Genomic DNA, 24,136 nt, shown 5'->3' with positions numbered 1-24,136 from the left:
TAACATTACTGGAAATAGAATGGGACTAGATTAAATAACGTAGATATTGTACATACAATATTTTACGTACAATAAAAAGTCTGAATACTGCTTTATTGTTTAAAAATGTTTTTGGTTTTTATTGCAAAATTATCTGCTGAGCAATTTCATGTTACTGTTCCAATCTGATTTTGGTGTAATTATTCAGCAGAACTGTGTTTAATTTGCTGACCACTGTGGCCCAAGAAACACCATATAACCCACATTCAGCTAAGAAGCACACACCCTGTACGTACCACAATAACCATCACAGCCAGGAAGCAGGATCAGCTCCCTGAGTTCTCATACGGGTATTAACAAAGACAATAAGCAGTCAATTAGAACCTTGATTAGGGGAATTTCAAGCTATATTTTGATAAAAGGGAACCCGAACTAAGTAAATTATGGGAGTGTCTTTTGATGAAGTGAAGCGATATATAATATTGCAAAGGATTCTGGGAAGGGTAAAATATCTTCTCTGGGGTGAAAGGTTATGTATTATATATATTCCTTAATTGTGTTGGAATCGATGTACATGTATGAGATTCACATTAAACTTTTGGCCCTGTGTTCAGAGCTAGCTGTCAAAAATCGGGCACTTTCATGGCCATCTTGGATAACCATGCAAGAAAAGTGCTCTCAAATTCAAATGAAACCAATACAATTTGTATTGGTTTCAGTGCTTGAGATAAGCCTTTTGAAAATATCAATATTTTGTCATCCCAATCCCAGCAACATGCCTCTTAAGTGACATCATTGTTTGTTGCATTTGAGTAACGTTCTGGTTTAACTTCTAGCACAACTAAACTTATCATGTTAATTTGAACCACTATGCGTGACAGAGGTTGATGGCATAATGTTTTGCACAAACGAAATACGCAAAAGTACAATGCTTTAAGGTATCAAACCTTTCTCAAATGTCATGTATCAAGGCGTTGAAATTTGGGAAAACTACAGGATGAGAAAGGGAAGGTGGATTACTTGGGAAGTGGGTCCGTCTCAAACTTTGAAAAAGTGTGGACAAAACTTGTTTCATGTGGGGTGCGTAGGTGTGTGCCAGCAAACAAGGACATACACTTGCACTTCTCATTTAAATCATGGACCACTCTGCAATGGGGGATTGTCCTCAATTCAAGGAGCTAAGCAAACGACCACAATTGCATGTCTAATGTATTTGTGAAATATGTCCTCTATCATGCATATAACGTCCACAGTTGCTAGGTCAATTTTGATCATATACGTCCTCGGTATGTCGATAGAATTTGGATTCAGACGTCCACGTTTGCATAGCAGCCTGTGTCCACATTTGGAGGTGACACACATAGTTTTAGGGGTGTGTATACATACATTATGGAAGCCTGTGTCTGTGTGGGGAGGGGGGCAAGCCTGTTGTGTGTGTGGGGGGCAGGTTAGTGGGGGGAGTGGTTGTGAGGTTGGATATAAGTGTGGATGTGTATGTGCTTGCATGCACTCATACATAACATGTGCGTGTGCAAAGGTGAACGTACATTATGTAATTATACGCCTCAATGCTACATGAATTAGCACATCGGATGTAATGATACATCCAACCGAATTAGAAATAACATACATTTTGTTCATCACCAACAAGTCGCGGTCTTCATGGTACATAAAGCTTTATCAAGCATAAAAAAGATGACGACAAGCTAGCCAGCTTAGAGAATTACCTCATTTTCTCCACGATGCACAGTGATCCCTTCAAATTGTGACATCAATCATCTGTCCCCGATGGCTACCTGGTCCAGGAAAGGAATAAAATGCTTCGCTGCCGATGATTTTGTGATCTTGAGTGACAAAATTGGTAATAATCATTGCTTAAAGTCAATATTATTTACTGGTAAGGGGTAAAAGGGAGCCCTCTGTTGCATGTAAAGAGGCCTCTGGCTCTTCCTTACAAAAACACGCTTTAGTCTTGGTAGGACATATTTGCTCCTATTAAATTCAGTGTTTTACTGCTGATGATTTTGTGATCTTGAGTGACAAAGTTGATATTTGGTAAAAATCATTGCTTAAAGTCGATATCATTTACTGGTAAGGGGTGAAAGGGGGCCCTCTGTTGTCTGTAATAAAGAGGCTTCTGTCTCTTCCTTACAAAAACACACTTGAGTCTTGGTAGGACATATTTGCTCCCAATTTAGTGTTACACTGCTGATGACTTTGTGATCTTGAGTGACAAGGTTAATATTTAGTAACAAGTTGATTATTGGTTGGGTAAAGGGATCCCTCAATTGTATGCAAAAAGGATTCTGGCTCTTCCTTACAAAAACACACTATAATCATGGTAGGACACTTTGGATCCAAATTCAGTGCTATATTGCTGATGATTTTGCGATGATTTTCAGCGATTTTGCGCTGCAAGTTTCAATTTTGTTTAAAATTCAAAAATTGCAGAATTGTACATTTCTACGACCATATTTGGAATCAGCATGGAAAATGCATTACAATGAGTACAAACAAGCCTGAGTATTGGCTAGTATTGGCTCAGAGGCTCAAGAGAGGCTCAATAATAGGCTGAATTGGAAAAAGAGAGTTTTGTACACAAGAAGTTGAATGCATGATATTATTTTATACATCATTTTCTAAAGATGGAACTCATTACAATAGGATTCACTATTCCGGTTTTCACTTTCAAATATAAGCTAATAAATAGTTCTGAACATTTCTAAATGTAATCAGTTCACCAGATTGAGAGGGTTGCTACTTATACTAGGATCCACAGCATGCTCATCTATCAAGGCACAGTTCTTAAACCCCAACACATTTTCACATTCATTGAATGACCTTTGAAAATTTGGGTACAAAAACTCATACTCTGAAACTTGGTCAAATTTTGCACTGTGATTGTTTAATTAAGGTTGTTGAACTATGCTATTGGGATGAGGCCATTGTGGTCCATAGTGTTTACTGTTATACAGGGTGTCCCAAAAGTCTCGATACCTTTTTAAACCTTTGTATCTTTAAGAAGAAATGGTATACACAAAATTTAAAAACATATTTGGAAAGAAGACACTTGGGCAATTTTTTTGGTACCAAACTTGCTCCCTTTTGTGCCTCCTACTTAAAAATAATGTTAGATGAATGTATAGGCACATAACGCGTAGTACCATACAGCAGTCGTTCCTTTTCTGAACATTCACAGATCTTCTTGGGCTTGCTGATACAGCACGTCTTACTTTATCAATGTTTCGTGTATCGCCTTGTCTTCCTACGTCCATAGCGCACTGAATCACGAGGCTGATCCTGTCTTAAAGAATTTGTTGACAATATTTTTATGCAGCATTTTAATGGTGCACGAGCATGTCCAGTGAGTTGATAATGTTCGTTGAACTTCTTTTGAGTAAGTTTAACCGATTTCGTTTCGGCATAAAACCAAAGAATGTGAATTTGTTGTTGAATATTGTAAGTCATGTTGATACAATGCCATTTATCACTTATTCGTGCATACAAAATGTCAGCACTGTGCAAAAACAAACCGCTTGAATGGAATGGGGGGGGGGGGTAGCAGAGCAAAACAATGGTTTTAACAGGACGGTGCGACTCCACACACAGCCAAATTGACTCTCCAATGGCTTGAAAATCGTTTCCATGAGAAGATCATGTTCCTCAAAACTGGTCAAACTTGGCCACCTCATTCTCCGGAAATAAGTCAACCTGATTTGTTTTCTGTGGGGTTATCTCAAAGACCGAGTGTATAGCACAAAACCTCGCAGCATACCCGACTTGAAGGAAAACATAAAGAGTGAGATAAGAAAACTTGAAAGAGACACTTGCAGAAGCGTCATTCAGTACTTCACCGTCAGAATGCGAGTGTGCGAATTTATATGATGGACATCTTGAACATATTCGAATAGACTACTTGCAAAACAAAAAAAGTCCAAACTACGGAAGAACAAAATAAAAATAATGTGAAGTTGTTGGGAATAGTGTTTCAATTTGACAATGTTCCTGGCGATTTGTTCCCATTAACCATTTTTGCATATGCGCTATATTCATGCATAATGTCTTCTGACTTAGCATGAAAAGGGGAGTTTCAATGTGACAATTCAGTAATGATAGGGGTATCAACTCAATCAAAACATTATAAAATCCTTGAGATAAGGAAAGTTACTTTACCAAGTCACTTTGTTAGGATTGTGAGCAAATGCAGAAGAGGGTGTTAATTTGACAATTCGTTTGCATTTAATTAAGTGTTTTTGTTTCTCCGGTTGAAAGAACGATTTTCCAATATGTTAAACATTTGCTCGTATCTTCATACTACCACATGCAAATATTAGCAAGTTTGGTACCAAAAAAATTGCCCAAATGTCCTCTTTCTAAATATGTTTTCATATTTTCTGTATACTATTTCTTCTTAAAGATACAATGGTTTAAAAATGTATCGAGACTTTTGGGACACCCTGTATTTTCAAATGTGAAGATCTTTATTACTGGCATTGACATTTTAGAAAAGGTTAAACCGTTTAGGGAAAGGAAAGATGCCGAGATAATGCTAGTAGGCCTATAAAATGAGATCTGATAAGACGGGGCAAACTCGGGCGGCAATTGAAAATGAGATACAAGCAGAAACAGGGGGCAATAAACAGTAAAATAGGTAAGAAAACTGACATCATAAAAGCACAAAAAAACCTTTGTAACCATTACTAAAAAAAATGTTATACGAGGGGCTATCCAAAAGTTTCTGACATCACCCAGAAGTGAAAGAGCTATACCGATGAAATTTTGTCAGTGTAATCACTGTTCCTTATGTTCATTATGGTCCAAAAATGGTTTCATAAGTATGTTTACTTTCTTCACAGGTGGCGCTAGATGGAAAGTAGGCGCATAACCTTTTCATGATAAGATCCTCCACTTTCTTGAGTTTTTTCACAGTGGCTACATCATCCTTAAGTGATGGACGTCCACTTCTTGGCTCATCTGTGAGGGACATGTGGCCAGTTTGGAAATTCCTTTTTCAAAAAGCAATAGTGCCATATGATGGGCAATCATCACCGTGGATTGCTTTAATTTCACCATAAATTTTCTGAGCATTGTAGGCCTAACCCTTCAAATGCAGGAACTTAATCATGCTGCATGCCTCAATTTTCACCATCTTGCAGGTTATGTGCCTACTGCCCATCTAGCGCCACCTGTAAAAAAAGTAAACATACTTATGAGACCATCTTTGGACCATAATGTACATAAGGACCAGTGATTAACTTTATATAGCCCAATAGAACACTTGCATGGTTACTGGACATGATGATAGCTCAATTTTCAAGATTGCCGCCTTTGGCCTGGTTGGGTCAGATCCTGGTGGTTAGATTGTTCCCCCAGAATTTTATCACATTATATCATGTATATGAGCAGTCAAATCAGACTAACATACCTGTTTTCTTTTCTTGTCTGAATTCTGAAACTTGCAAAACTTTTGATGGGGATGAAAGTCAGATATGCAGACAGACAATAAACAAAGGAAAGAACAGATGCGGTGGAATTGATACTTAAGGCAGATGGAGCATGACTCCTCTTTGTGAAATTCAATAATGAGAATGACGTCAGATCTCATGATTCGTGTTTGCGATAGACCGTCATAACATTGTGATTGACACCGTAGCCTAGCTATTAGGCCAAGTAAAATAAAAAACATGTTTCACGTCCGGTTTTTGAAAAAAAAGGAGGGGCTTTTTATTTTTATCGCAAAATCGTGTAAATACCCATAATTAGAGCTGTTTTAGCGTATACAATAATGCCTGGAAAAAGGAGGAGGCCTCTTTTACTTGTGTCTTCTATACTATCCATCATATACCCCCCATGCATAACGAAATTCAACAATATCCAAAGCAATATCATCACTACAATATGCCCCCAAAACAGAACTCCCCACCCCACATAATCGCAAATTGACACGACAGCTTCATTCCAATTCAATTTATTTCATCCAAAACGGTCCTGTGATACACCTTCCCCAATCAAACACATTTGCATATGATCATCTTCTACTCTTCCCTAGAAAAAATCATTATAATATCAAATTTAAACACCATGCCATGGAATTCACCATATCACGTCCAAGCTCACATTGGGCGCCCCATTCCTTTTTTAAAGGAATTTTTATTATTTGTTGTTCTGAGAGATAGGCCCCTCTTACTATCACAAAACCTTACAAAAGTGTTTCTTGTATGTTAGCAAGGCTATAGAAAGCATCTCTACTTCCAAGACATATTTTTTGAAAAGTTATAACTGAATTTCAAAAAATAAAAATAAAATTGAAGAAACCTCAAAAAAGGAGGCGAGAGGGGACGTGAAACATGTTTTATTTTTTATTTGGCCTTAATAGGTGTGGCTGGCCAGATGTGTATCTTTATGATTATGATCATTTGATAGCATTTATGATTTGCAAGTTTTGATTTTTAATACTGATGAAAAACACTGATAGCATAGGAGTGTGCCGGCGGCTTATGCCTGGCACACGACCAAACCCCAACCAGTTATCCGCCACTTATCAGGACGTCATTGCCAGCTCTTAAAACGGGAGGTAAATGGGAACAAGATGGGAGCATGCATGAATTTGAGGGGTGATGGTGATTCACTGATTGTTGAAGTCAGGTGGTAGGGAAAATGCTGCCCTCATCCAGAGCTGTCAGATTTATCTTGAAGGCAAGACTTTAGTGATAAAGAATGCTACCAACCTCAAATCATTGGTGCTAGGATTAAATTTAGGGGTTGATTAGGGTTAGGCTTAGCATCAGGCAAGGGTTATGTTTTAGCATTAGGGTTAAGACAAAGTTATGGTTAGTTTGGGGGTAGTATCTAGGTTTATGTTTAGTATTCAGTCATGTCCCTAAATGGTAAGGATGGGAGCTGATGGGTAACACTATGGACCACAATAGCCTCATCCGAATGGCATAGTCCAATAACCTCAATTACATAATCATAGTGCAAAATTTGACCTCAAGTTGCAGAGTTTGAGTTTTTGTACTTAAATCTTTTTGTACCTAAAAAGGTCATTCAATGAATGTACAAATGTATTGGGGGTTAAGAACTGTGCCCCTGATAGATGAGCATGTTTTGGATCTTAGTGTAAGGCAGCGAGGACAATGAAACATCGTCCATGTTAATATCAAGGCTTGCTTGACCACTCCCTGACCACTAGTGACCAATTCCCAGGACCAGACCACCAAATTAGGATGGGTTAATAGTTTGTCTGATCTTCAATCATATCAGTACCACTGTTAGATCAGCGCTAACAGAGTGATGGACAGTTGATATGATTGGACATATTATCACATTAGTTAGGCGGTCTAGGTAAGCTTAACTTCTGATCAGGCGTTGTAATTAGCCTTAATGAATGCTTGGTTTACTGACAAAGTAGGTCACCTACTGAAGGGTCACGGAAGTATAGGCTTTTCCAGGTGCGTAACTTTCTGTAAGTTTTTGAAGCAGGGTTACCAGCAAGAACAAGAAAACTTTGAAGAGGAAGCTTTGTGAAGGTGTCTTTTATACAGTCTACGTTTATAAGATGGCCTAGGTCAGCTTAAACTTGGATTAGGTGGTGTAATTACCAAATGCTTCCTCTCTGTTTAAGTAGGTCGCGAAGTGCTAATTGATGGATCGGTGTATATGGATGTAGTTTGTTCAAGAATTACAAGGGCAGCCTATCGACTTGTTTCTACTGCGATGATTACACGTTTTGACATGATCCACCTCAAAAGGTGGATCATGAAAGGTGTGCACAGCACTGATTACCCAGTGTCGTTTCTACTGGGCTTGTTACCCACAGAAACCGACCCTCAGTAGAAACATGCACGCTGTATGATGGTGAGGAACTTGTTGAATTCACTCATTTAGCTCTATTCTTCTACAACATACTTACAGCATAGTATCTATGCTTACAACAAGCCAAAATTAGAGGCTTTCGCCCCTACTTACAATGCCTTATTCCCTTGCAGCCCCTCAGGTATGAAAACATGGTTAAACAACTGCATTCAATTCAACATTAACAGCATAAGTTTACCAAGAGGCAAGCTGACAAACTAATTCAAGACATCCAATTATCAGGTTGATCCATCCCTAGTTGATCAGATGTCCTGAATGGACTTAACCTAGGATCAGCCCTTCCAATTACCAAGTGTTTCCTCCGTTACTTACAGGGCAGTAAGTGTTAAGAGATTCGTTGCCCCTTATCAGAGGTGATCTGTCTGGTGTAGGAGACAGGTTGTTATAGGCAGGGCTTCACTAGAGGGGGGGGGGGGGGGTTGGGAGGCATAACACCCCTTCATATTAGAGATTGGTTACCCTTATCAGAGATTGTTGTAGGCAGTGCCTCACTGGAAGGGGGCAGGTAGATGAGCGTCACACCCCCTTCATAATTATATTCAGTCGGCAAATAGTCTGAAAAACAATGTTCTGGTCTGCAAATTGTCACTCAGGGCCCCCTTGGAGATCAGTACTAGTTACTGAAGGGGCTACCCTGGTTAAAGAAAGATTAAATAAATAAATAAATAAATAATGCATCATAGAAATGTCAAATGTGCATTCTTAAAATATCAAGAGCTATCTCAAGAACCACTGAACCAATACTGGGCTTATTTAGAAACATGCTGATTCCAAAATATGATTATGAAAATGTATTTTAAAGAAAATTTGGAACTTTTCGTCAGCAGTCAACACCTGTGTAGTGAGGATAAGGCAATAGAAACAAATTAGTTTGATTAGCTAACGTATGTTAGCCCATACGTTTTTAAAACCATCGCAACTACACCGATAACTTGGTCACATAATATGTTTAAATAAAGATAACATTATACCCAGTAATTGCAGCGTGATTCTAAGAGTCCTTCTTTGACGGTTGCTATTGTTTGCACATTTGAAAGCCACCGGTATCTAAAAAGATCACCTGACACCTTACGACAACGCCGGTTGCGTGCTTGTGTGCCATTGAAGAAGCCACCGCAACAAGGTATGCAGCGAGCCGTGAAGCTGGCTGTTAAGCAAAGCGCAAATTGCTGCCTTCACGTATCGCTCTTCACATGTTGATTTTTTGCCTTTTGTCACGATAGACTTATTGGATATCATGCTGTTTGCTTTGGTGTGATGAGCAGGTCATTCGCTAGGATCCACATGCTCATCTATCAGAGCACAGTTCTTTAACCCCAATATATTTGCACATTCACTGAATGAACTTTGAGAATTTGGGTACAAAAACTCATACTCTGCTACTTGAGGTCAAATTTTGCACGATGAGTGTTTAATTGAGGTTATTGAACTATGCCATTGGGATGAGGCCATTATGGTCCATAGTGATTCCTGTTTCAAACACTTTTCCTTCTGTTTTGCTTCTCTGTCTCTTTCTCGTCTCGCTCTCTCTCTTTCCCCCTCTCTTCATCTCTCTATTTGTTGCACTGAAATTTGTAAATGAAAATTGAGATTGGTATGGGTCTGAAAATTTGCTTTTACATTAATTTGAAAAGTTGATTTGATAGTTTTCAGGATGTCCAAAATTTTGAAAGAAAACAAAAATGCTGGAATTTCCAAAATTAGGGTTGGTATTCTTTTTCCATCCAGATTTTTCAGATAAGGGTTGGTAAAATGAGGACAATCAAACTTTTTGAGGGCCTTTTAAGTTTGAGTGATTTATAATTATATCAAAAAGTTCCCTGTACTCATGTATACTTAACTTAAAACCACTCTGACATCCCATAGAGTATAACTGACTCAAGCAGTTTACCTTACGACAACAAGAAGCACTATGCAGCACGCTGACATTTCTCTTATAAAGTTAAACCCTCAACCACCATGCTTCCGTAGCAAAACATGGCATTACGCTTACTGCATTTCAAAATAAAAAGATTTAAAAGGAGGAAAAATGCTCCAACATGAGTTGGATTGGCAGGTCTCAAGTATCTGCAATTGTTGGCACATCTGAAAGTCATGCCTTCCCATGATGCATTTCAACTTTGCTTTACTTTATTATGGGAGGTTGTTGATGATGGAACATTGACAATGTCAATTACATGTATGTGTATGGCAGTATCAGGGACTGTCTTTTGGAATTTTCAGGAGAGCATTAAATAGCTCTTCTGGACGGAGCCTTCAAGGAGAGCTGTTCATGTTTAGAGCATTTACAATAGAATGTAAGGAGAGAATGGTCAACTAAGGAGAGCTAAAATCATTCCCCTATATCAGATTTAAGGAGAGCAGTAGAGAGCGATTGCTCTCGCTCTCCTCAAAAGGCAGTCCCTGCAGTATGTTATCTCAAAACCCAGTCAAAGGTATTGTCTTATTAACTCCGATTCATCAGCCCCCACATCTGAAATCTGAGCTGTGAAAATTCTCAGCGCAGACTGGAATATTCATCAGCGATGAGAGTGGAATTTTTCGCTCTCTGTTGCGATATTTCGTGGTTGTGCACGCTTGTGATTGGCTGACGGAAAATCAAGGTCGACATTCACTACGGAAGAATGAAAAACAGGACAGCAACATATTCATCACAATCGCGATATATCATTGTAGTATATTTTAATTTCATCGCGTGATGCTGTAGTGTAAAAAGCATAGTTCATATTTGTTTTAAAACGGTGTAGAAGTGTGAAGAAACTGTTTTAAAACTTTTTCAGGATAGCAAACATTTTGAGAGAAAAAAAAACCTTTTTCTGCAATTTCCAAAAAAATTGTCATTAGACACTAAGATCCACAACATCAGGGCACAGTTCTTTAACCCCAATACATTTGTACATTCATTGAATGACCTTTGAAAAATTGGGTATTAAAACTCATACTCCACAACTTGAGGTCAAATTTTGCACTATGGTTGTTTAATTGAGGTTATTGAACTCCGGGATTGAACTATGGCATAGGATGAGGCCATTGTGGTTCATAGAGGCGTTGGAATGAGGCATTATGGGACGACTTGATCGTCTGCAGTGAGTTGTCGGTAAGTGATGATAGCCTTGACAAGGCCAATGTTTCAATAACGCACCCATTTCCTACTGTCCATCATGTCTCGGTAATCATTAATCTTATAGTACATAATCCCTATTCATAAGTGTGGCTATATACATGTAGGGGCAAAAAATTTGTCAAGTATGTGGTGTTAGAGACGTGATTTTGAGTTAGTATGTTGCGAACATGATGTGCACGATGTGTTGGTTTGTGCGCTCTGAATGATGGCTGCTTAAAATGTAGGCTGTTCATTTTGAAATCCATACACCCCTCTATACACCCCATGACCTTAATCTCTCACACAGGGGGTGTAGATTTCATATAGAGACATAACCCAATTCACACACCAAGTGTGGAAGATTAAGGTCATGTCTTCCACAGGGGGTGTATGGAATTTAAGTGGAACAGCCAATTGAGATGGAAGAGAATGTGTTTTGTAATCGCTAATAGGGTGTTGAAGAAATGATTGGAGAGCAAATACGGATGATGGTGGTGTTTTGATATCCGCACGCAACATTATAGTACCCAATAAATGTCACAGGACTGCTTATGTATAGGGTGATTGTTTGCAATCTTTTAATTAAAATAAAATGTCTTGTTTGGAAACTTTTTTGATTGACATGTGGATGACTTGCACTTTATTCAGTTTAGAGCTCCAATGATAAGTATTGAAATATAGACCCAACATGAATCCTCATTCAACAAAACCTAGACCAATATCTTGTTTCTAGTAGATGATCTTCACACCAAAATTAGGCTATTTAAGTTGATATCCATACCCCCTTTGGAAGACATCACCTTAATCTTCCACACAGGGAGTGTGAATTACCTGAAGGGTTACCTGGATGGGTGACTCCGTTTGAAATCTACATCCCCTGTGTGTGAGACAGCTAGGGTGTGAGATTACGGTCATATCTTCCATACGGTATGTATGAATTTCAACTGGAATAGGCCAGTGGCGCTAGGTAACCATTGTCTCCCAATCATGCATATCTGTGTGTCCCCTCGTCCATGCCTCAATTTTCTTGTTTTTCAGTCCGGAAGCTAACCATGATAACATTGTGTGTTTAGATCCTGTGATTTGATTGTATTGCGGATTACCATTGTCACGCCCTCAATTAGTTTTGATAAACAAAACCATAACTAAACTTTGCTAGGCACCCATCAAGATGGTTTACTGTTGCGATTATTTGAGACTTTTTCACTCAACAGTGCTCCAGGGACACAACCAGTAGGAGAGGGTAGCAAATACCCACCGAGTATCTCCCTCCGGCTGTTAAAACATACCGGTAATAATAGTTAAAAATTTCACTCATTTTTTGCAAACTTTTAGGCAAATTTCAGTTCCCCCAAATTCACTTTGTTCCCCCCTCCTAATATACATTATATGTTTAGTCTCTCTTCTTTAGAGTTCCTTTGCCATATCTGTGGAAAGATGTGTAGGGATGAGTAGCCATGGTAGCTGAAACAATAGGCAATCAGAATTTGTACACTGAAATTCATAACAATATGAACTGACATACTGGTGTACTTTTTGTGTTTGCAAAACATAGTAAGAATTGATACACCAGAAAGTACTACTGAACCTAATTGAAGAGAAGATATCTGACCCTTCCCAGAATCCTTTGCAACATATACATCACCCTAATTTCATCAAATGACACTCCCATTACTTTGTACCGGTTCCCTTTGTTTTCATTTTGAGAATAGACTGGCTAAACATGAGTCGATGGCTAAACATGGGTCGATAGTCAACAATGGTCAAGAAATAAACATATTTTGCAATATTTGGGTGTGCTCTGTTCATTGATGTAGATTTCGTCACTGTCGACCCATGTCACACTAGATAGCAAATCAGTAGGCCTACAGAAAATTGAAATGGGAGAAATGCATTATGGGAAATGTAAGATATCTTTGCTGCTAATTGTTATGATTATGATTACACCAAATATTGAATAAGAAGTCACCTAAGGCATCTCAATGTACTTTATGTGTATTTTGAAGATGGAAATATTTTGTGATCTTCCTGTGTTTTGCAGATGGATGGTAGCTGTGCCATTGAGCTTGATATTAGGCCAAAAAAATTATTGTTGTGTTGCCCTCAAGTGGGGAAAGTTGGGTCGGACGGTCTGATTTCTTTCAATAAAATATTAATTTTAAGTGAACACCATTGATTTTTGAACAAATCTGTAATAAAAATTCCCTTTAAAAGGGAAAGCCAGCCTCAATGTAGAAGAGGTCTTGTAATTAGTTTTGGTCAATGTGAAAGGCATTTTTAGGATCACGCTTACATCTACATGACAGTCCACCAAACCATCAACGATGAGAACATGCACACTGAAACAGCAGAAAACATTAATTCCTAATCTCATGTCAACTCTTTTAATTCATTACATGTACTCCAAATTGTTCTGGTCTGTTTGTTTTGTTGTTGTTGTTGTTGTCGTTTTTTTTTTGTCTTTTCAGCTTTTTACCCACGATATCTCAATTTCCAATTTTGTAATACCAGAACTTACGAACTCAATATCTTCGCTTAGGAATGTCCGATTTCACTGCTTTCGATATACACACTGCGGTTTGAGTTAACTTACATGTACATTTTATTTTAAAATAACTTAATTAATTCGCAATTTATAGTTTAAGCCTACTATATTATAATAGATAGTGGCCAGCACATTTATAAAGGACTGGTTGCTCACTACAATCTTCACTCTTAAACTGTGTTTTTCTGAATGTGCTGATCATGTTGATTGCTAGTCGGAAACTCCTGCAAACTATGGACATGGCATCTTACATACTCCATTCTATAACAGTCTGCCTAGTGCCTTGTGTGTTTTCTCTTCAATCATTTTGTTGAATGTAATTTTATGAATCAAATAGTTATGTGTCATTTTATTTATAATAAAGAAGTTATTAAATTAATAAAGTAAGACAATTTATTTATCTATAAGTGCATGTCAAATGGGGTACATTGTTCAATACTATATGCATAAATTATGCCCATATTATAGCTAGGCCCTAAAAACTTTATTTTGCATCGGATTTTTCCGTTGAAAAGACAAAACTGATGTTTATGATAGCAACCATTTCATCAATAACATTTTGAGTCATTTTTATCCATAAAAGCGACACAGGATATGATAGATAACTACTTTCACATCAATATGGTCCATATGATCACAGATTGTTGAGAATCTGTGATATGATCCGAGGATATGATGAAGATTTTGATTCTATAGATCTGTTATCAACATGATATCACGCTGTTCAGTGGTCAAGGAGTAAGGACCCCGGTCAAGGACACTGATATGACATCATAGGTGATGTCAGATTTTCTTCTGCTGACCATATGATGCTATATATATTAACTATTATTGTTACATTTAGGCCTTTAAACTTTTAAAGTCATAATTAATTAGTTCAAACATAACTTTGGTAATACTCACTCGTTTTAGTTCGTTGAACGGCAAAACATACTTACTTTTCCTAACAAATCAATTAAAATATTTAAAAAAAATTTAACCACAAAAAGTAAAAAAAATAAATCATTCCAATACCACTAAAATATAATCTCTTGAGTAAACTGACCCCAAACCTGAAACAGGTACCAGCCCGAATGGGCTGGCGAAAATCATCATTCAAAAAAAAAAAAAAAAAAATGCCGACCCTGATTTTTAAGGATTTAGGGTCAGGTGGTTGAGGGCAACACACCAAATTTTTTTTTGCCTTATCAAGCTTCTTATTTTGATCCCATGGCTCAGTCCAGAAGTGCAATATTGTGATTCTCTATTTATATATTTTGAATATAATAGGCCTACATTGTCATAGCAAGAAAAATTCAACAGAAGTTGAGTCATAACATTTACCAGTGTTATCTCACTGTTTTCATCTCCGTTAAATTCAAATCCATAATTGTTACCACATGCCCACAAAACAATATTACTACTTATTTTTTCACTTCTATGAACTTTTTCAGAGGATGATTTAAGCACTTCCCAGCAAGTCTTGCGGTTAGCACAGCTGTGTGAGTGAACATGACACCACTGCCCGCCCACTGCATACACACGTGCATGGTGAAATATGAATTTTGACAGATATATTTACAATAAAAACACCTTCAAAAGGTTGGTCGATTTCACATTTTATGTTATCTACAGAAGGTGTGAATTATCCTTCATGCATACATCACTTTAGATCTGAAATCGACCAAGTAATAATGACACACGGGCAATTCTTAAACAACATCTTTTGCACAGAGTTCAATGGGAATTGAAAAGTAAAGTGGCAGTTGAAACTCTAGTGATAACACTTTTACAGTGCATGATGGGGCTTCCTTAAATCATCCTCTGGAACTTTTTCATAAGTCACCAGAAGTTTTAAACTCCAATTTGGTGCTGTTATCAGTGTTAGTGTATCAGTGCACTTGACATAGGAGGTGATATGTTCTGTGTCCTAGTAGCACCTAGTTGACACCTATAGGCAAAAAAAAAAATTGTTTGTTTGTCCACGTCCGACCGACCGTGTACCCTGGTCCCGACCCTGTCTTTTTTTCTTTTTTTTTAAATTTTGCGTTGAATGTGCTAGTAAAACAGTGGTTAGTATAAATTTAAAGAAAGAAAATGTAAATAAAATGAACAGTATAACATGCAGAACCATCTCAAGAGTTAAACCAGTAAAGTGCTGGGTGTTTTAACTTATTTACCAGTCTTCAAATTGTCAGTTTCAAGTGCAATATCTGTAAAAAAAAAAATCTGACCTACCGACCCAACTGTTTCATAAGCCTCTATGGACAAACAAACTTTTTTTTTTTTTGCCTTATGAGAGGAATTGATAACAATGCAATGGGCTATTCCATTTAAAATCCACACTACCCCTGTAGAAGATTTTAAAGTCTGCCACAGAGGGAGTATGTGTTTTGAATAGAATACACAATTGGTAATTTCCATTTGAAATACTTACTCCAGTTGTGGAAGATATAGGTAGAGCCATAATACAGGGAGAATATGGGTTTCAAAATGATCAACTCTGACCAATTACATTTAAAAACATACTCCCTCTGTGGAAGATCTATCTAAAATCTTCTGCAGGGGTAGTGTGGATTTCAACTGGAATAGCCCAATGTGGTGAAACACCTGTCATAAAACTAGTTAGTAAAGCAAAGTCCATTTTCCAGGATCCGTGTTAGCACTTCAGAATCAAACCCATGTTGGTGTCTCTGATAATCTGGCACTCTGTAGATTTATACACTTATCAGGCCTTGCATGCCATCTAGATTTTAAAGGCAAGTGGTCAATCACTTGTTTATAGCATGATGCTAGGTGAGTGGTCGAATCACTCTCTTAAGGTCTGAAAGATCATTCATACCAATATGAAACACTTAGATCCGTATGCACAAAAGAGTTAGACCGGGTCTAAAGTTAGACCGGGTCTAAGTGGAATCCAGGATCTGTGTACGGTGGAATGTAGTCCCAGGGGAAAGGACATTTTCCTTCACATTTGCTTAATTTATTTGGTATATTTGAACTTTGCGGAAACTTGAATGTAAATTGAATGAAAATTGGATTTAATTTTGGGTGATTCGCACTGAGCGAGAGCTACATGTATATAATGCTCTTTTAAAAACAGAAAATGTGGAAATTCTAAAAAGTTCCTTCTCCATAGTCAGACCAGGTCTAAAGTTAGACCCACCAGTCTAACTAGTTTAGTGCATATGGACCATAGAACTTGACCTTCTACAGATGTCCTGAATCAGTGTCACCTTCCCATCAATGTCCAGTTTTACCCCATACCAGATTGTTTGCCATGCCTTAGCATGAAGCCAATCCATGCACCTGGACGCCACAAGAGATTTCCAGACCAACTAAGACAGTCTGCTAAGTTTTATTTTTCAACGTTTTAAATTAAAAACAGTAATGGGTATCCGAATTTCACTTTCAAATGAACCAGGTGGGCACGTGTGTGTGCATTACGGTTAATTCCGCAGCGGGCTGAATTGCTACCAGATTTGTAGTGTTACTGTGACCCCCCTCCCTGTTAACCCCGCATGTCGTTAAGCAGGTGTATCCACTATAGACCACAATGACCTCATCCCAATGGCATAGTCCAATGACCTCAATTAAACAATCATAGTGCAAAATTTGACCTTAAGTTGCAGAATATGAGTTTTTGTACCCACATTTTCAAAGGTCATTCAATGAATGTGCAAATGTATTGGGGTTAAAGAACTGTGCACTGATAGATGAACATACGGTTCTTTTCCTGGGGTTGGCAGGAATCAATTTTAAGATTTGATTAAAGGTGACGTTGGTTGCTCCGCAGTTCTTATCGGCTAATTCACACATATGTTACTGTTAATATATGCATCTGCTGTCTTCAATTGCTGGTATAATGTGTTCCAAGTGTTGCTTAATAAGTTAACATTACTTTACCTGTCTGAGGTCAGGGTTGCCAGGCAGGTGACTATGGGGCCCAATTAGGTGATGTAAAATACTTGTCTATTGTCTCGTTGTGATAAAGAGAGAAGGCATCATTAATTAAACAATTAATTCTTTAATCAAGAATGTTAGAGACAGCATCAATCAATTTTGCAATGTTCAAGGGCAAAGTAAATTCCAGCAAGCTGTGATTCAGGGGGGGGGGGGAAGGGGGGTGGTCTGAATTGTACCTGCAGTCTTGCATCCCCAATTGCTTATTTTGACTGGCTGACTTGGTGGGGACTGGGCAGTGAGCCCAAGATGAAGATGGGGAGGGGCTACCACCATGCCCCCCTCCCATGCATATGCCCTTATCAAGGAAAACTAAATTCATATCCTTGTACCCCATATATTTGACATCTACAGATGTGTTAGAATGAAAATGATGGCTGATGTTGTTGGCCGGGGATATTGGTACCCCATCTCTCCTTCATAGTGACCTGCCAGTTTCCCTATGAATACCATGTATCCTGAACTGTCACATGCACTCTGCAAGAAACCACACAAGGATCACCCAGTTGGGGTTAGACAGTAATGTCTGCATTGGTGTAAACCGAAGAAATTGCCAATTAGACTACCTGCATTTTTCTCAATAAATGCCCATATTGATTTCTCCCCACCAAAGGCTGTGATTCCACTAACATAGATGCATGAACTTGAACATAATTCTGCTTGGCTGTACTTCCCAGCCCTACTATAGAAAAATTATCAAATTTGTGTACATGGTGGAACAAACTCTTTGCGTGGCTGTGCGTAGTAAGCAGTTGTACGCAGATAGCCTCGCTATTATGGACGCGTAGAGTAGCGTTGTATGCGCGTGTAGTTAGCATGATTAGTCGCGGGGTAACAAGCGTAGTTGAATGTTCCACGATGTACACGAATTTGATATTTTTCCTATAGTATAGGGCCTTTTGACTGTGGTGATCCAAAACCATGGCATGCTATATCATAAAACCTGGTTATATCCAGAGAACTGCTAAACCCTGACTGCTATTCCCCCTTTTTCCGGTGGAGCGGTTAGTGGGTTTTAGCGGTTCTTGGATATAGTGTGTTTAAAAGACCCTATAGTACTTCACATTTGCTGATGATGTGTGTGTCTGTTTCTCCATATTTCTCACTCTTTTTTCTTGTCTGTCAGTCTGTCTGTCTTCCTCTTTGTTTCTTTATCATTTCATCTGTCTGTCTTTGTCTGTCCTGCTGACATGTTGTATGCCTGTCTGTGTCTCTATCTTTGCCTCCATCTGTTTGTTTGTTTGTCTGTCCACTGTCTGCCTCTCTGTCTACCTGTGTTTCTTGATAAATGGAGCAGGGTCTATGCTTGGTGGAAGCATTTGATGAGACCAGGACCGTAGCAAGGTTGAAAAATGTGGGGCGGCCATCACAAATGTGGGGCGGCCAAATTATAAATATATGCCCAAATTGAAATAAAGATATAAAGAAAAACATAACAAATTTCTCAAAAAGTGGGGCGGCCATGGCATCCCTGGCCGCCCCGCTTGCTACGGCCCTGGATGAGACTGTTGTGGCTAGAAATCACTAGAAAATCTTCAAGCAATCGCTACACTCATTTGTTTCACCATCAGTTTGGCATGTTTGGGTGATATGTTAACACTCTCAAGGCTATAATGTTATAGCAACACTGTTCATTTGGGTCATGTGAGAAGGGGAGTATCAACTCATCTGGGGGAAAATCACAACACCTCTATCTGATTGAATAACACTATGAGCTCCTGATTTGGTAAATTACTAACCGGTGCAAACGCATCCGCTGAATTGCACCTATTTATGCTTATTCTTTATTATACTATTTGCGCATAAGCTGTTGTCAGATTCAATTAAGAACTCATCAGATATAGCAAGGAGGAAATGATGCAGTCATTTTGGTCAACAGATGTAGCAAGTTAAAAACTTAATTGTATTTTATTGGCCAAAGATGTGCTTTAAGTATGACTTTCGACTGGGAGTTGATTCTAATATGTTGGAATGCAGTATAAGCTTAAATATATTATATAGGCATATACCTTAAAAACTCAATAGTTAGCATTATGAGTTTACTATCAAGCGCTTTTGAAAACATGAAATTGTACCAAAATCCGGTGCTTTACCAACTGAGCTAATGGGGTTGAGACAATGTGGATCAATGATTTGCTCAAAACTGTTTACACTTTTGTGGATGGGGCTCATCATGTTTACATGGTGAAAAAGCGCTTGATAGTAAGCACATTATGCTAACTATCGAGTTTTTACAGTAAAGTGCTTATAGTTTTTAAGCACATTCAAGCACATTGTCTTTAACAGGCTGGACTTTGCATTATTAGGAGATTTGTTCCTAAAATCTTTTTTAAAAAAAAGACAGGTTAAAGGTTTCAAGGAGAAATGCAATTCTCCCTCAGAATGTGACAGGGACAACTGCTCCCTATTACCTATTACACTTGGGTGAAGTGAGGCAAACAAGGTGAATAATTGCCTTGCCCCAACACATAGCTGCACTATATAAGGTTTGAATTCTCAAATTTGTGATCACAAGCATATTTGAAACGTATAATATCTTGAGTAAACATGGAAGTCGCTTAATTGAAAACTACGACACGGCTTGGATACTTTCCGAAATAAAATGTCGCTTGCATTAACCAATTTTGTGCTATCACTGGTAGGCCTACAAACCATTTTGTAGTAAGTCTGGCAACCCATTAGCCCCCTGCCAATTGTCATTTTCAATTAGATATTACATTTTTCAGGAACCAGTGGTATCATTGCACATACTCCTCCCCATCATCAGAGTGAACAGTAATGATAGTAACATGATTAAGGAGACTCGGAGGGCTGCACATTTATTTCTTCTGATAAGCCTATGTGTCTTATGATTCACAATGTGAGGGAGCAACAGTAGTCATTGCCACCCCAACTATTATTAACCCTAATCATAAACTCTTAATCCTACCCCTTCAGGGCCGTAGCAAGGTTTAAAAATGTGGGGCGGCCATCACAAATGTGGGGCGGCCAAAATACAAATTTATGCTCAAATTGTAATAAAGATATAAAGATATAAAGAAAAACTTAACAAATTTCTCAAAAAGTGGGGTGGCCTTGGCATCCCCGGCCGCCCTGCTTGCTACGGCCCTGCCCCTAATCCTATAACGTAAAATACGTTTAGCATAATTTGGCAAAAATAATACAAGTTAATATAGTCTATATATCTACCTTGAGTCACCGGCACTCAAGCTTTGAAGTTCACCATGTTCTGCATTAGCTTGCATGGCGTTACTTGGCACGTGTACATACTTCAACACGCGCGATCAATGTGCCGCATATGTACCAACAAGAAGCCACGCTTAGCCAGCGCAGCACACGCTGAACTTCAAAGCTAGTCCTGGTGACTCGAGGTAGATATATATAGACTATAGTCAAAATTATTGTATCTTTGGAACCAGATCTTCTTGTTAACACTACAGCATCATGACAATTTGTACTGCTTGATTGGGTCCCATGCGAGAATTTACCAATTCTTATGAATGGAAGAATCAAATTGAATCCTTACAAGTTTGACAATATAGAGTCCTAGCTTTATACCACATGTCTCAAACCCTCCCAAAGACCTTAAGCCACAGACATCATCAGAACAAACGAAGGAGCGCGTTAATTTCAGCTTTGTTGGTGTTTCATTAATTCCATCGCTTGGGTAAATAGCAGCCTCACATATTAGGTTACCGAGCACCAACACGACACTTACAATATCGTGCATTGAGAGATGGCAGACGTAAGTTTTTCGGAATTGGCAAAAACGAGGCCCACTGTTTGGAGAACGCGATCAGTGTTAGCATGGTGGCGGGCAGCTGTTGATATGCACAGAGGGGGTGGCTCATAACGCGCTGTGCTTATGACATTTTACATTAGACTTTCTTGGATTTCTGATCTTGCAAATTGATATCGCGACTTGTTTATGATCTCTCCTTTTGTTTTTATAAATAGAAAAACTTTTTTTGTAGTAAAGACTATAGAAATAAGTATGAGTGTTGTTAGCTGACTTAGCTATTGTAATGCGTTTTTTACATTAGACTGACTTCAATCTTACAAACTGATTTTTTTGAAGTAGAGGTTACCATGGTTACAGAAATAACCTCGAGTGTGTGTTCGCTATTCCAAGCTTTTTCCAGTAACATTGGCATTGGCAACTGGAATTCCGTTTTTAGGAAACAAACCTGGCAATTTAGACATCTTTCAGTGAACATTCCGAGGGCTTAGAGCAAGAACTAGCTATGTCCACAATTACATGTTACTCATTTCGGCAACAAATGGATGGCTAATTCTGCCCTCCATGATAAATGCAAGTGACTTTGGGGTATATGCATGGTCACTTAAACAGTTAGCATGGTTAGTAAGAGACAAGTGACCATATACATACCCCCAAAGTCACTTGTCATTATATTATAGAAGGCAGAATTAACCGTCCATTTGTTGCCGAAATGAGTAACATGTAATTGTGGACATAGCTAGTTCTTGCTCTAAGCCCTCGAAATTTCATCTATGGAGGGTGTGCATCTATTTAGTCCATTATGTATTTGAAAGTTGGATTATTAGGCCAATATGCTACTTTCTCTAATCAAAGATACTCAATATTGAGTATCTTTGCTCTATTAGAAGTTATCTGCTTCACGCTGACAGCAAATATACTGATGTTTATTGAATTCGTTTGAAGCCACAGTGACAAGACCATCAATAGGCATCCAGTAGCGATTCCATTACACTCATCATTAATTCATTAATTAAAACAATACAATTAATTGCTCAGTAGGTCAGACTGACCTAATTTGTGTGTAATAAGACTACTGACCATCAGATCCTGTGGAGTGGACTACTGTAAGTGATATGTGACATGATCTGATCTCTGGTTGCGCAACTTGGGCTTTTTTAGTATCGTTGACTAGGTGCCGTCAAATAGTCTAATTGACTTCCCAGCAATCACAAAAATGTTCTTAAAACGTTTGTTCAAAACGTTTTAATAACATTTAAATATAAAGATCATGAATATGTTTTTTAAACATTATTGTAACATATATTTCATCAAACAGTTAGAATTCTATTAGAATGTTGTGCATCACTTTTTCAAATTAAACTGTTTTATACCCTTTATGTAATCCGACATTTAAACCTCTTCTGTAACACGCTGTGTGTTTGCTGGGTTATGTTTGATTATTGACAACTTTTTTGAGGAAAAAAATCTGAAAAAGCTCAGTTTTGTAGTCTAGATTAATTTTTGTGAAGTTTTCTATGTTAACTTTGATGCTAACCCAACCATTTTCTGTCTTTTATTTCGCCCCTGCTCCAGGTACATTCATTCCAAAGAGAAGCCATTCAAGTGTCCAGATTGCGGTAAAGGCTTCTGCCAAGCCCGTACCTTGGCTGTCCACAAGACTCTTCACCTCCAGGAGTCCCCCCATAAATGCTCCACGTGTGGAAGAACGTTCAACCAGCGCAGCAATCTCAAGACCCACCTCCTGACCCACACCGACATCAAACCATACAGTTGCCAGCACTGCGGCAAAGTGTTCCGCCGCAACTGCGATCTCAGACGCCATAGCCTCACCCACACAGAGGGCGCCGCGATAAACGACGATGTCTTCATGGAGATTTCGACGACGACATCGGCTTCGCCTTCACCGTCGCCGCCGGCTGTAACACCGACAACTATGGTGATGGATTCGGGAATGAGCCCGGAGCCAGCCACGATTGTAGCATAGTATTTTGTCGTCACTTTAACGTGTATAAATAGTTCGTGTTTGGTGCTAGGATATGAAATATTTTCATTGTTATTTATATTTTGTTCTTATTATGAGTTTAAAACACAGCAGTGGCCAAATTCAACAAAAAATGAAACAATAATATTGAGTATTCAGGGTATGATACAGTTTTGTAGCTATTATTAACTATTCCTGTATGTAGAGGTTGGTATTTCAGTGTAGCTCGAGTTTGGTTATCCATTATAGGCCTCCCCTCGCTAAAGAGATTAGCCCCAATAGTACCAACTCAGAATTCTGTGTGCGTTACGCTATGGTAAATCCGCCATCTTGGTTTGTCATGGATGGAGTCCGAAATTTAGTATAGTTCCAATAGTACCAACTCAGAATGCCTTTTGTGTTACGCTATGGGCTTAGAATTCAATTAATTGGTGGGGATATTGGATATCATATCTAGTTCTTAACACTTCTGAAGTTAACTTTCTACCAACCCCTCTAGTAGTAGAATTGCATTTACATTAATAATTTATTTTTAAATAAAAATTGATTATGTTTTGAAACATGTACAAGATAGAATTTGTATAATTTTAACTTGCCTAGAATAACCTTATTATATTTGCACAGCACAAACATAATAATTTCACCCTTATTCATGTTATTAAGACAAAATTTAACTCATCATTTTGCTTACTGACAATATGGTAATGGCAGCTTTTTATAAATGTAGAAGAAAGCACCAAAGCAGCTTATAGAGGCCGTCAGCCTTTCCGCGGGATCCGCCATCTTGTGGGTACTGCCGTTCTGCATGTCATGCGTTAGACATTGCGCCCCCAATTACGCGGAAGTCGCAGCGTGTGACGCGACGCTTCAGTCAAGCGTCAACGCGGTGATCTTAGCAACAAGGCACTCCGTACCACAAGATGGCGGCGTTGACGTCACAATGACTACCTCTATTAATTAAATTGATAA

At 38.4% G+C, this 24,136-nt stretch overlaps 1 protein-coding gene across 1 annotated transcript in view; it reads left to right on the top strand.

The window, feature by feature from the left end:
- LOC140163039 (uncharacterized) overlaps positions 1-23,733 on the top strand; it is a 45,131-nt gene extending 21,398 nt beyond the window's left edge. Inside the window, exon 3 of the mRNA XM_072186381.1 lies at positions 22,759-23,733. Coding sequence (XP_072042482.1) covers positions 22,759-23,170 — 412 coding nt within the window. The 3' untranslated portion in view covers positions 23,171-23,733. The remainder of the gene's footprint in view (positions 1-22,758) is intronic.
- Positions 23,734-24,136: the final 403 nt, after the last annotated feature.

The sequence above is a fragment of the Amphiura filiformis genome, chromosome 10 (genome assembly GCF_039555335.1).
Source record: "Amphiura filiformis chromosome 10, Afil_fr2py, whole genome shotgun sequence".
In the NCBI taxonomy this organism is placed as follows: domain Eukaryota; kingdom Metazoa; phylum Echinodermata; class Ophiuroidea; order Amphilepidida; family Amphiuridae; genus Amphiura; species Amphiura filiformis.
The sequence above is the reverse complement of the archived record's forward strand: the minus strand, read 5'-3'. Positions and strand labels throughout refer to the sequence as shown.